At 42.6% G+C, this 18,414-nt stretch overlaps 1 protein-coding gene across 1 annotated transcript in view; it reads left to right on the top strand.

Annotated features, from left to right (window-relative positions):
• The window catches only part of LOC122807743 (ADP-ribosylation factor-like protein 9), a 422,334-nt gene that overhangs the window by 231,823 nt on the left and 172,097 nt on the right, over nucleotides 1–18,414 (top strand). The window contains exon 3 of the mRNA XM_044078731.1: nucleotides 888–1,063. Coding sequence (XP_043934666.1) covers nucleotides 888–1,063 — 176 coding nt within the window. The remainder of the gene's footprint in view (nucleotides 1–887; nucleotides 1,064–18,414) is intronic.

The raw sequence follows: 18,414 nt of genomic DNA, 5'->3' as shown, positions 1-18,414 counted from the left end.
GCCTGACCTGTGTATAGAACTAAAGGGACTAAAAATATTTCACTGGTTGTATCTTTTTATCTGTATCTGTAAAACAGCTTCCATTTTCTTTCCTCACTGTAGTGCGATCTCGGAGTTGGAATATATATTTAGTGGGGGGCACAGCCCCCCACAAAACCGATTTCAATTAATGGCATTTTCAATCTATATGCTGTTCGCGGAAATTACCTTTCGATCTGCTGTCATAGACCCGCTCCCACATATCCTAAGTTGCCATAAGACTCCTTTTTAGCCCATATAATGCAGAGTATTGAGTGAAAATTATATTCAGATTCTCAGAACTGAAAGATCTTTGCCATGCTATCTTTTTTCTGAAGGAACTGCATGAATTGCTGTACAATCTCTTTAAGTAAAGTTACCTGATATTCATTGAACACAATGAAATATGAGGTACAGAAGCTGAAACATGGGAGCTGAAAATAAGAATTGTATAAGGAAGACATTGAATGATATTATCCAAGTTGTAATATTAGTGTCAGTCATCCCATATCTTTGTTTCAAGAATAGCCTGCTTGCAGAAATTCAGTTAGGTAAAAGGTAGTCAGCAGAAAGTTATTTAATTATTACCATGGTGTCTGTATCCTGTGTGAATAATACAGTATTTTACAGTGTAAAACATTTATGCTGGGCTTTTCAAATTTCATGTTGTGAAGTTTTAATTTGGGATGTCTCCTGCTTTCCAGAGGAGATGCTTTTAAAACAGTGTTCGGAGCTGGTAATTCAGAAATTAGCGTATAAGCATATTGTTTCATATTGCTGCTGTTATACAGTGTGGCACCTTTTCGATTCCTAATAGATTTTTTTGTTTTTAGTAGTGGTGATGTATTTGTATTATCTGTCCTTTTTAGTTGGTGGCAGTGAGAATCTTCGTGTCCACTGGAAAAAGTACTTGCCTCAAGCGATACTGTTGGTTTATGTAGTGGATGCAGCTGATCATCAGAATTTCAAGCTTGCCAGAACATGCCTGCATGACTTGATTCAGGAACACTCCAAACTTCCTGTTTTTGTATTAGCCCATAAGCAGGTAAGCTGAATTGCATAGTAAAATGTGCTGCAATCAGGATGGACAGGTTTGCATATTGTTTAATAACAGCTATCTCACTGTCCTAGATGGGCAAAAAGGTTTTGGATGCTGACCCAACCCCTCTCTGTGGGCATCTCTCTTTACATGGACTGCTTACTCAGGTTTCTGGGGTACAGTCAGGGATCCTTCTGTTTGAGCTTTCAAGCCTGCTAGTCTATGCATTTGTGATTAAAAAAAACTCTATCCAGGATTAGTCTGCACTGGTAGCATAAAAGGATAAATTCCTGACTACGGCCCAGGTGATCCAAGTTTGTATAGTGGTCTGGGTGCTTGACAGCACATGTGTGAGAAAGCATGCACAATCTAGGCAAACTAGCATTCTTCACTTCCTGGTGGAGACTGAGAAAACAATCACATAGTGCTGCCTGTGGGTGGGTGGGACATCCTGCTGACATTGTGGAAGTGATGGACTTTTCAGCACTAATTACCATTGCATGCCCCACCCTCAAGGTGTAATGGAGTGTGTGCAGGGGTCTGCAGAACTGCAGTACATAAGATGTAATGGAGTGTGTGCAGGGGTCTGCAGAACTGCAGTTCATAAATGGTCTTTTGATGGCTGGACACTAGGAGGAGTATTATTTTTAACTCAGCTGAATGTAGATCTGATTGTTCTATCACATCTATTTATTTATGTATTTATTCATTTACAGTTTGATAGCCGTGTGAGTGAGCTGGTCTTCTGACTGTTTTCAGTTACAATCCTGGTACAGAGTATAGAAGTGGTTACAGTAGTAGTAGTAAGTTACACATACAATTCAACTCATTCACACCATGGTTTATTATGGGTATTGTATATTTGTAGGAAATATGGGTTAACATGACTATAAGAGCAATCATAATATACAAGCAGTAGATTTTAAATGTTTTACTAACATTAGATGTAGCATATACAATATGTACAAAAAGTAGAAATTATAATTTTGTATATCTTGAAAAAGTTGAGTACTATCCAGTGTCAAGAAAGCAGATGCATTTAGACTCATTTTGCAGCTATTGTTTATGATTTTTTGAAAGTCTCCAATGTTATATAGTTTCTGTTTTCTCTATGAAGTTGGATCCATGCGGCCGGTCCTGTTCTGGAGAAGGCTGTTTCGCCAGTGGCCAGTTTAAGTCTAGGTCACACAAATGTGAGAGTCTCTTCCTGGCTGTTCATTGGAGAGTAGCTTTGATCTCTTATTTTAAGTGTTCTTTTAAGGGAGGAGCAATAGCCAAATGTTACAATTTTGTAAATCGTGGTATTCACTAGATCCGTGGCTCTGTAAGTTATAGGGAGCCAGTTTACCTTTTCTAACAGGATGCAGTGAGGACAATTCAGGTCTGCAAGAAGAGTGAATAATAATTTATTTTCAACTGTTTGAATTTTTGTGTGTTATGAGAAGAGTGAAGAGCAATATGGGATAATGCATACTCAGTTTTTGGGATTATTGCATTTTTGGCTGTGGTTCAATGAACATAAAGAGGTGCGTAAGTTGAGAGATATGATAAAGTAAGTGATAACTATCTTGGTAATGATACTGTGTGTGTGTGTGTGTGTGTGTGTGTGTGTGTGTGTGTGTGTGTGTGTGTGTGTGTGTGTGTGTGTGTGTGTGTGTGTGTGTGTCTGTTTTGATTATAGGGTCAAGTGTTACCTGTGGGTATTTTTTGTTAAGATACTTTAGAAATTATGATGTGAAGTTGTCCAATTTCTCCTTCATTGTGTACTGATGGGTTCAGAACCAATCCTCGGTTCCGACTCGAGCACTTACTAAACCTCGAGGTCTTCAACTAGCTTGTGGCCATGATGCTACAGGGAATTCTCCAGATCTCATTTGCCGCTGAAATGGATCGAGTCGTTGGATTCTAGCTCTGGCTAGTCTAATTATTTTTCATCTAACTTCTCCCTTCTCTGTAGCATGCCTTTAACAAGTTCTTTCTTCAAGATATATATAGATATATATATATATATATATAGAGGTGGTGTTTTTCTTGTTGGCCAAGTGTGTTAGGCCTCAGAGTCCCTATCCCGTTAGAGTATGCTTTTCCTCATATATATATTTAAACATATAGCGTGTTTTTTTGCTTATTAGATACTTTAAAATGTTTAGGTATAAGGTTTCAAATTCTTATCTGCCGTGTTTTAAGGCTTGTGTGTATGTACATTTATATACTGTAACCTGTGTTAGTTAGAGGGCTATAGCTGATAGTGTTGTTAAACTACTATCTTGGATTAGATTACTGTTCTTTTCAGAACAGAGTGCCTGTGTGTGTGTGTGTGTGTGTGTGTGTGTGTGTGTGTCGTTATTTTATCATTTTTTTTATTAGAGCTATACACATTTAAGTTAGAGGGCTTGTTTTTCCCTGTTAGTGTGTTTGAATCTGATACAGTGGCTAGTAAGCAACCTAAGGAAACTAAAGTACCTAGGTTTAAGAGATGCCCCAAGTGTTCACAGAAAATATCCATTAAAGACGGTCACACTGACTGTGTTTACTGTTTGGGAGCCCTGCATTTGCAGGAATCCTGCTCAAATTGTCATTCCTTCAGTTTGAGATCCTTAAGGGCCTTCTTATGTCTTCCTTTACTGAAGCAGTAGAACAGGGTCAAAGTACATCAACAAAGTGTGTGTCTCCTTCTCATAAATTGGACAAAGGCTCTAAAAGACCATCATCTGCATCCTTTGATGGTTCGGAACCATCAGAAAAGGTTCCAAAAGTTTCGGAGCCAACTAAACTTACACTTACTGAACCGTCTACCTCGGCTCCACCTGTTTCAGGTGTTGCAAGCTAGGAGCCGCTCACCTGCCTTGGAGACTATTTCTCCTACACTTAGGTCTCCCATACTTCAATCTTTGGCATCACCAGCTGCATCCCCTCGTTCTTCCAGAAGTCTTTTGGACTATGATAGGAACCGTCTGGTGCAGAAACTATTGAGGACACCAGCGCTAGCAAAAATTTGTCAGGAACCGACCCACTCTGCTTTGGATCCAACTAGGCCAGCCCCTTCTTTCTCAAATCTTCCTCCGACCCATACTGGGGCCTCTGTGTCAGAATGCATGGAACTGATAGAAATGGACCCTTCGGGGCCGAGACCAACATCGGCATCTTCGGTTCCGACTGCTCTGACTACCTCGGTGCCATCTGAGGTGTCTAGGAGCTGACACCCTCCGGTCGATTCTGGGGGGGGGGGGGGGGACAGTCGAACTGAGTTTTTATTGGTTCCGACCTTACCTCTCAGGGCTTCGACTCTGATGAGCTCGGCTCCTACCCCTGTCTCTGAGCCTTCCCCTGTGGTGCTGGGGAGATCTTCTGGTTCCTCTGAGCTGGAGTCTTCCTCAGGCCATGGGAGGGGGGCTTTTGCAGCTATAAGGAGAGCTCTGTCCCCACGGGCAACGAAACTATGTAAGAGGAAACATCTGGACTCCCAGGAAGAGTCACTTACATCAGATACGGACCTCGATGAATCAGAAGGGTCCCTACAGTCGCCCTCTAAAGGTGTATCATTTGCAGACATCTTGGAAGTCCTTGAGCAGAGAGGTGGCTTGAAGGCCATCAACCCTTCGGACGAGGAGTCCGTGTACATGAAGACTTTTGGTTCTGAACTTTCTACCACTTGGGTGTCTCCGCCTGTCGATGAACTCATGGAATTAGTTTATCGGAAGGCGTGGGAGTCTCCAGACACAGTGGAACCCATCCCTAAGAGGCTGAATAAATTCATAACGGCCCCAGAAGACAAATATTTTCTCACTAAAGGTGTCCCCGTAGATGCTATGGAGGTAGCGGCAGCAGCCACCAAAAAGGAGCTGTCAGAAGCATCCACATCTGTTCATCCCCCGAACAAGGAGTCACGCATGATGGATAGATACGGAAACCACATGATGTTCTTCGTGTTTCTCTGTTGCAGTCATTACAATTGGGTTATCCTGCTGGCAGGCTACCCTCAGTCGGCCTGAATTCCAAAGTCTAGGTCCGGCGTTGGTTGCTGTCGCCTCTTCCCTGATGTCAGTGTGCCAGGGGTATAAAAGATGCAGCCGACGCCATTTTCTTCAGTCTTTCTTGCAGCACGGTGCCCGAAGCAAAAGCAGTTTGCAAGTGCCGGTCGGCCGACTCCTGAGATTTTCGTGTTCGAATTTCAGATCCAAAGTATTCACTAAAAGCTAAGTACCCCGTTGGGGAAACTTTTTTCTTGCTCCAGACCGATGTCAGAAAAAGTTAATAATTGTATTTCTTGTGGAAAGCAAATACCTCATAAGGACTTTCATTCTTACTGTATTCCTTGCCTAGGCCCTGACCACGACATTGCCAGTTGTCTATTTTGTGCTAGATTTAACCAACGCACTATTAAGCGTCGGTACGATTTTGCATTTCACTATTTTGGCAGAAGGTTTAACTATGCAATGTCATCGGATAGCCATCCGACTACCGGAATTCACAAGAAACGCAAAGAAAAGGACAGGCATCCGAGGTCCAAAACCGACGACGAGTCTTCTTCTAAGCCAGTCGCCGGTTCTCAGTGAGGCGCCTTCGCAGCCCCCGACGACCGCTCCTTTAGACTCGCAAGCCGCTACTGACACCCACGTGTAGTCAACCAGGCCGCTGGAAGCTCAAGGTATTGGACCTTCGGAAACTATTCCCTCAGATGGGTCCAGAGCCACTGAGCAGGCATCGGCTTCTGAGGGTGTTTTCAGACCTTCTCAATTATATGTTAAAACGACTCCAGCTTCAAAGGCAAAGACTAAAGCACCTTTAAAGACAAAGAAACAAGTGCAACAGCCTCATGGACAGGCCTCCATGCCTAAAAAACAGATGCTCAAAATGGCCGAAGACCTAATTACTTTGATCAGGGGTTCCCATCCCCCTCCTGATAAGAGGCCTAGGCAAGAGACAGAGCATGACTCTTCAGATCAGGTTTCCATTTCATCTGATTCCTCTTCTGATCAGGAATACTCTCTTCCTCCCTATGAAGGATTCTGATGCTGAGGAATCTGTCCCTTCAGTCTCTCCTCCTGAGGATTATTCTTTTGGGGAAACTTTACATACCATGAGGGAGCATTTCCACTGGGAGAGCCAAGATTTTTCAGAATCTAAGAAAAGGCTCAGAGACTTCCTTTTACTACCACAACACAGGCCCCCTAGCTATCCCACCTGTGTTAGACATTGTGGATGATGTATTTTCAGAGTCCAGTTTAACCCCTGACTCCTTACCTCCAGCTCCTGTTAAGCCGGACAGGTACTACAGGGTTCCTGACTCCCATAAATTCCTTTTCAAAAACTCTGCTGCTGACCCAGAAAGTATCTCTCGGGGTCCCAAAGGGGTCAAGGCTTCCACTGCAAAAAACCCTACTCACTTGGACAGGGATTCTAGGTCACTAGACAGATGGGGAAAAAAGATTTACACTTCTGCTACCTTGGCTATAAGGGCTTTAAATTGTCAGTTTCATATGCTCAAATATCAGCAATACATTATGTCACTGCTTAAACAGAAAATGTTGATAAATTCTGAATATGCAGAAAACAAAGAAATGCAAGATTTATTGCATGCAGCTGAACAAGTTGGAAAGCATACTTTGCAATGTGGTTTTGATTCCCTGGAGGCCTCCTGCAGGGCCGCAGTTACGGGTTCTGTCATTAGGAGGCATGCTTGGTTAAAGGAATAAAATCTACCTGATCATGTTAAAGCAAAATTATTAGATGCTCCATTACAGCATGATGCTTTGTTTGGTGTTAAAGCAGAGGAGGTGTTAAAGAAAATGGAGGACAAAGCTAAACCTATGCAAACAGTCAAGGATTTCTTACAGGTACAGCCACCTAGATTTAGCAGGCAGTGGCCTACAAAGAATTGGTCCTTTCCAGTGTCAGACAGGCCACAAAGGGGCAGATACAGACGCCTTAGAGGCCGATCCCAGCCCCAAGATTCATACAGGTCTAAACAATGGGGTGCTTCTACCTCCAAAACTGGAGAAGACAAATCACAGCCTTACAGGAAACCGTCCCAATGACTTCCCCCTGCCTGCGCCAAACACTTATCTTCTGGCAGCACCTTAAGGGAAAACTAGCACTTTTTTCTCAAAATTGGCACATAATAACCCAGGACAAATGGGTCTTAAACATAGTGTCATAAGGCTACAAGTTTCACTTCCATACCCTGCCAAGGGCAAACGGTTGGCCAGACCTGCCAAAACATCAATGGGCAGAGGCACAAAAAAAGTCTCATCCCTCATGGACATGAGGGCCATTCAACAAGTACCAAAGCAAGAGCAGGGACAGTGATTCTATTCAAGACTGTCCTTGGTGCCCAGAAAGGACAAAGCCTGGAGACCAGTACTGGACCTATCTATTCTAAACACATATCTGGATATTCCAAAATTCAAAATGCTGACTCTACAGCAGCTTCTGCCCATGTTGGGCAAGAAGCCTTGGCTTTAGACTTTAGATCTAAAAGAGGCATACCCTTCATGTCCCAATCAGACAAACATGCAGAAGATACCTCAGATTCAAAGCTGGCTCAATGCACTACCAATTTTCTGCACTGCCCTTTGGCTTATCTACTGCGCCCAGGGTCTTCACAAAGTGCCTGATACCAGTAATTGCATTCTGAAGACAAAGAGGAATACAAATATATCCTTACTTGGACGACTGCCTCATTCAAGCAGAGAGCAAGGACATTCTACTACAGCATCTGGCGTTTGTAAAGAAATTACTGCCATGCCTAGGGTACACAATCAACAAGCAGAAATCAAAACTAGTTCCTTCTCAACTGATAATATTCCTGGGTGCAAGCTTAAATACAACTGACTACCTATTTCACACTGTTGGCAACAAAGGTCCAGTTATCGTCAAGAAAAATTCTGCAAGCTTTGGGCTTCATGGCATCCTGCATTCTGCTAATTCCATGTGCATGACTGCATATGAGGAAACTTCAATGGTACCTAAAAAGTGTTTGGACTCAGCATTGCCACAGTCTGGAATCAATAGTTACTCTCATTCCCAACAAGAGTTTCGATGGTGGGCAAAGGCCTGTCACCAGAACAAGGGCCAGCCATTCACTCTACCCCCAGCCACACAAACATTAACAATGGATGCATCGGATTATGCCTAGGGAGCACACATGGCAGGAAGATGTATTCAAGACACATGGTCCGCAAATCAAATGCATCTACATATCAATCAAAAAGAGATGCTAGCTGTTCAAAATGCCCTGACAGCCTTCAAGTACCTACTTTATTCGGGACAACTACTGATAAAGACAGACAATACCACGGTCATGTGGTATATAAACAAGCAGGGAGGCACTCATTCTTACCCCCTTTGCAGACTAGCCATGACTTTGTGGGGCACAGCATTGACTTACGAAGTACATCTACAGGCACAATTCCTGCCAGGAAAGATAAATACTCTGGCAGACAAACTAAGCAGAAACCTCATGGATCCCCACGAGTGGAAATTGGATCCACAAGTCTTCAGCATGGTAACAAGGAAATGGGGATGCCCGGACATGGATCCGTTTGCCTCACCTCACAACCACCAACTAAAGAGATTCTGCACAAGGACTTATCACAGACAAGCATGGAAAGTGGATGCCCTGTCTTTCCGCTGGGAAAACTTAACAGTATATGCCTTTCCTCCTCTGCCTCTCCTCCCCAAGGTACTCCTAAAGGTCAGACAGGAGAAGCCAAAAATGATACTGATTGCCCTAGACTGGCCATGCCACTACTGGTATCCAATCCTAAGGAACTTGTCTCAATGCCCAGCCTGGACCTTACCTCAATTGCCTCCTCTACTGTCCCAGCAGAACAATCAGATCCTGCACAGCCAACTCAACTCAAGACCTTACATCTGGCAGCATGGCGGATAATGTAGTCATACAAAACACACCTCTCACCAAAGCGGTGATGGATGTCATTTTGGAGGCCAGGAGGCCTAGCACTAGAAAATCCTATACTGGAAAATGGAAGAGATTATGTGCTTGGAACCAGGCACAAGGAATTGACACAGCTGTACCAAATATTCCTCAGATTTTGCAATACTTGACAGAGATGCTGGACAAAGGCCTATCCTTTTCATCTATAAAAATTCATGCTTCTGCCATTTTGGCTCATTACAATACGGAGCCACCAATCTTTTCTCATCCTTTATTAAGGCAGTACCTCAGAGGGGCCAAAAATGTAAGGTCCCCAAGGAGATCACCAATACCTGCATGGGACCTCAATTATGTCTTGGAAAAACTCACCCTGCCTCCTTTTGAGCCAGCCACTTCAGCTGATATAAAGTTTTTATCTTGGAAAACAGCTCTGCTCCTAGCAATAACTTCAGCAAGACAAGTTTCAGAGCTACAGGCACTCATGGCTGTGGAACCTTTTATCATTTTTTTATCCAGACAGGGTTTCCCTGAGGACAAACACAACATTTATGCCTAAAGTAGTGTCCAGTGTGGCCCTTAACCAAACTATTCATCTACCTACCTTTATAACAAACACACAGAATAAGGGGGAGGGAATTCTGCATTCTTTGGACATACACAGACAGCTACGCTTCTATTTGAACAGAACCAAAGCTTTCAAAAAGACAGAGCAATTACTAGTGGCATATGCTGCAGGATCACAAGGAAAGGCCATCTCAAAGCAGACTTTTTAAAAGTGGATAGGCCACTGCATTCGTTTCTGCTATTCACAACATGGCAAGCCAGTACCTAAGGGCATTAGACCACATTCCACAAGAGCAGCAGCCTTCCTCAGGGGAGTACCAACCAAAGACATTTTAGAAGCTGCTACTTGGAGTTCAGTGCACACCTTCACAAAGCACTATCACTTACCACTCTACTCCAAATCCAGGGCAGGCTGAGCCACTGCAGTTCTGCAGGGCCTCATAGCCGCTCCTAATGCTATTTAGTTCCAGTCTCCCAACCTTAGCTTTGGGATTTAACTCAATTGTAATGACTGAAGCAGTGAAATACGAAGAACATAGTACAGTTGTGTAAACTTACCGTAAATGTAGATGTTTTGAGTGTATTCACTGTTGCAGTCCAGATTACCCACCCACCATCACCCATATTTTTGCTGCAATTTATCTGCTCTTCTCTAACCTGTACAACTTATGTGGTGTATTTGCTTATAGAGGAAGATATATATATATATATATATATATATCTATATCTATATCTATATCTATATATATATATATATATATATATATATATATATATATATATATATATATATATATTGGTGCATGCATGTTTTATTGGCATATTTTTAGCCTACCCCTTTGGGGGCACCTGACATCTGGGGCAAGAAAAACTGAAGAAAATGGCATCTGCTGCATCTTTTATACCCCTGGCGCACTGACGTCCAGGAAGAGGCGACAGCAACCGACGCCGGACCTAGACTTTGGAATTCAGGCCGACTGAGGGTAGCCTGCCAGCAGGATAACCCAATTGTAATGACTGCAGCAGTAAATACACTGGAACATCTACATTTATGGTAAGTGTACACAACTGTACTTTCTCTCCCTTGACCTATACACTACTGTCCCTGAACTACCTTACTCATTTCACAAGGTTACAGAGAGATCTCCTAAAGGAGTTTGGAGATACTCTCCAGGGTACTATAGCTGTGGGAGTGACAGATAAAGTATCTTCCTAGCTTAACTCATTAGTTAACTCATCCGTGAGGCTTATATGCAGCTGATGTGGCGAGTAGGTCAGCGAGTTCAGGAATACCCCTTAGGCGGCATTCTTGGATGCATATGGTCATTTGCGGAACCCTTCAAATCATCCTTCATTAACATCCCCTTCGATGGCTCGTCACTTTTTGGGCCTAAAGTCAAAGAAACACTGACCAGGTGTGAATAGGAAGGAAAGACCATCTCTGCTGTTGGAGTCCATTTTTCCACTCCTTCTAGACCCTATCCCAGGGGTCAAAGGGGAGGAAAGATGTGGTTTCAAATATCCCAGAAAGCCTTTCAAGACCCACATGGTGAATCCTTCTTCAGGGGCAGAGGAGGAGGGAACAATGGAAGACGGCCATGCGGCAGAGGGGGTCCGCAAAACTAGGGCGACCGAGAATCTTTCTTTGGCAAGCCCTTCCAGAGTTCCTGAAAGGAGGCTCGTCTGTCCCCCTCTGGAGGCAGTTGGGGGGGGGGGGTTGCTTATCCTTGTTCCCAGACACCTGGCTAAAATTAACAAAAGACAAGTGGATACAAAGGATCATATCCAGAGGTTTCTCCATACCCTTTTGCTTCCCACCCCAACTAATGAAAATAATTCCAGACATTCCACCCAGTCACAGGAAGCAAGCAGCCATAGAAGTTCAAAGGTTGCTAGAAAGAGTCATCCAACCATTCCCGGCACACCAGATAGGTTCCGGAACCTACTCAAGGTTCTTTTTAGTTTCAGAGAAAACAGGGGACTGAAGATCCATACTGGATCTCAGCAAATTAAACAAATCTGTAAAAAAGACAAAGTTCCGGCTGGTAACACTGCAGTCGATACTTCCTTTTCTGGGAAAAGACAATTGGATGTGCTTAATAGATCAAAAGGATGCATACTACCATATAAAAATGGACAGGTCATCCAGGAATCACCTGCGCTTTTGGCAGGGAGCCAGTCATTACCAATTCCGAGCCCTGCCCTTTGGTCTCACTACAGCCCCCCAGAGTGTTCACCAAATGTGTGGCAGTGGTTACAGCTCACCTGAGGCTTTCAGGATTCCAAGTGTTTCCATATTTAGATGACTGGCTACTAACCGCCACTACCAAGCATCTACTGTTACAAGCAAGAGATACCACCTTGAAACTCTTTGCTCAATTAGGGATTACAATAAATTACGAAGTCTGCCTTTTTGCCGACTCAACATATTGTCTTTGTAGGCGCAGAGTTAGACACTGTTACAGTGATGGTAAAACTCGCGCCAGACAGAATACAGACTCTCTGAGCACAGGTGTGAGACCTTCTCTAAAAACAAGAACTCAAGCAAGGACAGTTCTCAAGTGTTAAGAATGATGGCAGCAGCGATCACGGTAATTCCCCTAGCTCGAATGCACATGAGAATTTTGCAGTGGCTCCTGTTCACCCAGTGGTCTATGCAGGAACTTCCGATGTTGCATCAGATAATACTAACAGAGTCTTGCAAAACAGACCTAAGCTGGTGTCTACATTCAGATCAATTCACCTTAGGTCGTCTCTTTATCCTTCCTTCTCCTCCAGCCATAGTGACCACGGATGCCTCCCAGATTGGGGGGGGGCATTATCAGGGAAGGACAGCCCAAGGCATGAGGCAGAATCACAAGGCGCACTTGCATATTAATGTCCTAGAGATGAGGGCGGTGCTTCTGGCGTTGCAAGAATTCCAACACTCTCTTCCACTAGGAGTAATTGCAGTCCAAACAGACAACATGTCAGTTGTCTGGCATATAAACAAACAAGGAGGAACCAAATCTTACCCCCTTCGTCGAGAGGCCCTGAGAGTGTGGCAGTGGGCGACCCTCCTCCCAGCGTTTTCTGATAGCAATGCATATCCCGGGGAAATCCAACGTGATAGCAGACAAACTCAGCAGGGCAATTTTGATGCCTCATGAGTGGACCCTGAAACAAGAAGTGGCGGAAATGATATTCCGAAAATGGGGCCAGCCTTGCTGTGATCTTTTTGCCACATCCACAAACACAAAATGCAGCAGCTACTTTGCCCTTATCCCCCCACCAGGTGAATCCACGGGGGATGCACTTGTACACGATTGGTCCCTGGGTCTCCTCTACGCCTTTCCCCCTTTCCCATTGATACCCAAAGTTCTTCAGAAAGCCAGTGTTTTGGGAAGGACCTTAATTCTGATATCCCCATACTGGCCTCGCCAGATTTGGTTCCCCTTCCTACAGCCTCATCTTCAGGAAAAGCCTTGGATTCTGGACTCAGTACCAGATCTCCTGATACATTCTTCAGGGGCTCCTCATCCATCTCTTCAGACCCTCAGACTGATAGCTTGGCTTCTCCAGTTCTCAAAATAGCCAGGGTACAAAACCTTTCATCCGCAGCTCAACATATTTTAATCGCTTCTCACAAGACATCTACAAGAAAACTTTATCTCAGTAAATGGAAGAGATTCTCAGTCTGGGCGTTAGAGAATCATATTGACCCTTATTCAGCACCCATAACTTCCATTCTAGAGTTTTTGACCAAACATTTTAATGAGGGAGCAGCTGCAGCTATCTCAAACTTTCATCTCGGGAATGAAGAATCAAATATAATGTCCCACAGGCTATCAGAAGCTTTTCTGAGAGGCACTAATCTTTTGAGACCATACATTAGATCTCCACTACCTCCATGGAACCTGAATTTTGTATTGTCTGGAATCATTCTTCCCCCCTTTGAACCTTCATTGTCATGTGACTTAGTTCTTAACGTGGAAAACTATTTTTCTAGTGGCTATCACCTCTGCTAGAAGGGTGACAGAATTACAAGCATTATCCACTAAACCTCCATATATGTTGTTCCACAGTGACAGGGTGTCAGTCCAAACAAATCCAACCTTTCTACCAAAAGTTTGTTCAGATTCCAATCGGAATCAGTCAATAGACTTACTAGTGTTTTTTCCCCAAGTACGGCAATAAGGCAGAATATATGCTCCAACAACTTGATGTCCATAGATAGTTCCGTTTCTATCTACATAGAACAAAAGTATTCAGGAAATCTTATCTTATTCAGAATGTAGAAGAGGTCTGCCTGTAACAAAGACTACTTTGTCAAGGTGGCTGTCAGAATGCATTTTGTTTACCTGTAAGTAAATAAGGAACTACCAGACAGAATAAAAGCCTATTCTACAAAGGTTGTCTCCACTTCCTCAGCATTTCGTACTAAATTACCTGTAGATACAATTTGTGCAGCAACTAAAGAATGTATGTTTTTCTATAGAATTTTTTTTTTTATGCTAGGAAATTATTTTGCTGACTATCACCAGATTTAAAGTTTTATTTCCATTGTAAATGCTTTTGTTAAAAAATGTGGAAAAATTATTTTTGTCTGTTTAAATCTTCTCATTGATGTAGAAAACTATTTATGTTGGTTGGAAATTGTAGATTTTGGGGGTAGTCACTAAATTTTGTTTTCCCTCAAAACTTTGAATTTTTTTGTCAGGAGGTCTACTGACTCACCCAGGCTCTGCTACCTACCTTTGAGGCTCTCTTTCTGACTAACTGTTAAGCATTTATCTAACTCTTCAATTCTTTTTTACCAGTATTGGAGGTTTTCTTAACAGCTTACAGTATGCCTAAACTACTACCTTCTGCCCCTAAAATGTGTAATAGACACATCAGTATATTTTTAATTTCAGATCACATCCCACTGTTAAGCTCGTGTCTTACTGCCAAACATAATGTAAGTACTAACCCCATTCCTTCTGACAAGGGTGGGAAATGTTTTGATAGATTTGGGAAGAGGGTTTATTCTTATGTTCTTATGCTACCTTAACTTTCAGAATTTTAAACTGCTGGGCTCGTATGTTAAATTCTTTCTGGCTTCTTTTGAGAACAACTTTAACTGTTAACCTTCCCTCCTCCATAGATTAAAGTTTCTCTAAATTTTCTAAATTTCTAAATAGTTTCTGCTTCTCAAGTAACCAAACACACTTGATTCTGCTGATGCTGTATCCAGAGCTGCCATTGCTTCTGGATCAGTTATGAGAAGATTTACTTGATTACATTCTCAAAAATTATCAAAAGATGTTAAAGCCAAGATTTGAAAATTTCTCCTATAAAGATGTATTGTTTAGCTTTTCTGTTGCTGAAGTCCTTAAAAAAATTGATGAAATCAGAAAGTTGGTTTGAGGGAGTACCTTTTCAAAGTTAACTAAAAACTGTCTTTCCGAGTCGGACCTTGCATTTACTTAAATGCAATGAAATTATAGAATGTTGCTTCAATAAATGGTTTGGTATTAGTTAGGTTTTTCTCATATGTATGTACATATTTATTACATGCACATATACATTTTTAAATTGTTTTAATTATTGTGTAATGAATGTTTGAATATTATAGGTATGGGACTTTAAACCTATTAAGATAAATAACTGTCTTGTTTTAATTGATTGCATTAGGCTAGTATTTTAAGTTTTTCACTTCAGAATCTCGAATTCCTGAAAACTCGAGCTTTATATGTCGAGACCATATGATCGAGTTTTCAAAAACTCGAAATTCTGAAGTGAAATAAAAAATAAAAAAATAGTCAAATGCATCGTTTCTGCCCCCCTGCACCCCCACCTACTTAAATATACCAACTCCGAGATCGCGCTACAGTGTGGAAAAGGGAAATATCCCATTCCGCGTTGTATGCAGAAGCGCAGAACAGGACATTTCCCGTTTCCTCGCTATAGTGCAATCACAGAGCTGGTATGTTTAAGTAGGGAGGGTGCAGGAGGACTTGCCCCCTGCAAAAAACTTATATTCGACTAAATTTAAGTGTTTTTTTTAACACTTTACAATTTTGAGTTTCTGAAAACTCGATCATATGGGCTCGACCATAAGAAGTTCGAGTTTTCAGGAATTCGAGATTCTAAAGTGCTCCCATTTTAAGATATAAGGAAGTGATGTAAGGGAAATGTGTATTCTGATGAAGTCCTGTTTTTAGGACGAAAGTGCTCAATAAATATCATTTATTTTTCTTCCTCTTCTTTCTCAGAGGTATGTCAGAAGAGTTGCCTCTGACTTTGCTTAGGAAGCTGTACCCAAAAGGGCGAAAGTGTAGAGTCTGTGGAACAAGCAGGATAGACAAGCACATAAATGTCAAGGAGATGGAGTAATAAATGCTCTAAAAGCCTTAAATCATCTTTGGTCTCCAAGATCATTGCAGGTAATAACAGACAATCCCAATCACACAGTGATGTGGTATATAAACAAACTGGGGTTACTAGATCTTACCCCCTTTCGAGGCTTGCCATGATAGCCTGAGGTGTAGCAACTCTATTCAGTTTGACTCTCAAGACTTCATACATTCCATCACAGCAAAACATTGTTGCAGACAAGCTGAGCAGGACTAGGACAGATCCTCATGAATGCAGACTGCACTCTGGGTTTTCCAGGAATTGATCCAACTCTGGAAGAACTCTCCCAGAATTTGCCTCATTTCAAAATATAGTTAAAAGAAATTGTGCTCCAGGAGTCCTTGTAAGCAGGCTTGGAGGATTGATAGATGTTCTTCATGTTTCACTGTTGCAGTCATTACATTTGGGTAATCTGCTGGCAGGTTGCCCTTAGTCGGCCTGAATAACAAAGTCTTGGGTCCTGCGTCAGTTGCTGTCTCCTCTTCCATGACGTCAGGGGTATAAAACATGCAGCCGACGCCATTTTAATCCGTATTTCTTGCCGCACGGTGCCGGAAGCAGAAGCGGTTCGCAAGTGCTGGTCGGCCGACTCCTGAAATTTTCGTATTCGAGTTTCAGAACCGAAGTCTTCAAACTAAAGCTAAGTACCCCGTTGGGGAAACTTTTTCTTGCTCCTTACCGATGTCAGTAAAAGTTAATAATTGCATTACTTGTGGGAAGCAAATACCTCATAAGGATTTTCATTTGTACTGTATTCCTTGCCCAGGCCCTGATCACAACGTGCCTTGCTGTCGGTTTTGTGCTAAATTTAACCAACGTACTATTAAGTGTCGGTATATTTTTGCTTCTAAATGTATAAAGACTTACAACACCACAGTTATGTGGTACATAAACAAGCGGGGGTGGGGGGCGGTACACATTCCTACCCCCTTTGCAGACTAGCCATGGCCTTGTGGAACACAGCTTTGACTTACCAAATACATCTTCAAGCTCAGTTCCTGCCATGAAAGCAAAATACTCTGGCAGACGACCTAAGCAGAAATCTTATGGACCCGCACAAATGGAAACTGGATCCACAAATCTTCAGCATGTTAACACAGAAATGGGGGGGCCCAGACATAGTTTTGGGGAGAGGCAAATAGATCTGTCAGTTGGACAAATTCTGCACAAGAACTCATCTCAAAAAAGCATGGAAAGTTACTCTATCCTCAGCTTTGTGCTGGAAAAACTCACCCTGCCTCCTTTTGAACCAGCAGCTACTGTGGATATAAAATTTCTATCTTGAAGACGGCATTTCTTTTGGCAGCCACTTCAGCAAGAAGGGTTTCAGAACTACAGGCTGTCATGGCAGTGGAGCCTTTCATTATATTTTACCCGGACAGGGTGGCCCTCAGGACCAATCCTTCTTTTATGCCTAAGGTGGTATCCAGTGTGGCTCTTAACCAGACCATTCACCTGCCAACATTTTTCCCAAATCCGCAGAACAAGGAGGAACGGATTCTGCATTCATTGGATGTATACAGACAACTAAGATTCTACTTAAACAGGACAAAATCTGTAAGAAAGTCTGAGCAACTACTGGTAGCATTTGCTGCAGGGTCAGAGGGGAAGGCTATATCAAAGCAGACTATTTCTAAATGGATAAGCCACTGCATTCATTTCTGCTATTTGCATCATGGTAAACTTGTGCCCAAGGGGATCAGATCCCATTCCACCAGGGCTGCCTCTACTTCAGCAGCTTTTCTCAGAGGGGTCCCAACCAAAGACATTCTAAAAGCTCCTTCTTGGAGTTCTGTTGATACGTTCACAAAGCGTTATCATTTACCTCTCTTCTCTAAATCCAGGGCAGGCTTTGCCACTGCAGTCCTGCAGGGCCTTATAGCTGCTCCTAATGCTGTTTAGTTCCATCCTCCCATCCATAGCTTTGGGATTCTACCCAAATGTAATGACTGCAACAGTGAAACATGAAGAACATAGTACAGTTGTGTACACTTACCATAAATCGAGTGTATTCACTGTTGCAGTCTGGGTTACCCACCCGCCATCCCCCGTTCTATACCGTTTCTTTCCTTCACTATACTCAAAAGCCTTTGTGGTGTATTTGCTTTTAGTTGAAGGTAAATTTTATGTTTCTAAGGTGCATTTATATATTAACAGTTTATTTATATATATTTTTGCTCCCCATTTGGGGGGCACCTGACATCTGGGGCAAGAAAAACTGATTAAAATGGCGTCGGCTACATGTTTTATACCCCCTGATGACCTGACGTCATGGAAGAGGAGACAGCAACCGACGCAGGACCCAAGACTTTGTTATTCAGGTGGACTGAGGGCAACCTGCCAGCAGATTAACCAAATGTAATGACTGCAACAGTGAATGCACTCGAACATCTACATTTATGTTAAGTGTACACAGCTGTACTTTTCTTGTTCCTATGGATGGGAATGTTTCAGTATGCTTTTTTACACTTTTCAATGATATCCAGTGTTCTTCTAAAGGTCCAGAAGGACTCAA

The sequence above is a fragment of the Protopterus annectens genome, chromosome 7.part1 (genome assembly GCF_019279795.1).
Source record: "Protopterus annectens isolate FY-2018-M chromosome 7.part1, PAN1.0, whole genome shotgun sequence".
Classification (NCBI taxonomy): Eukaryota; Metazoa; Chordata; order Ceratodontiformes; family Protopteridae; genus Protopterus; species Protopterus annectens.
The sequence above is the reverse complement of the archived record's forward strand: the minus strand, read 5'-3'. Positions and strand labels throughout refer to the sequence as shown.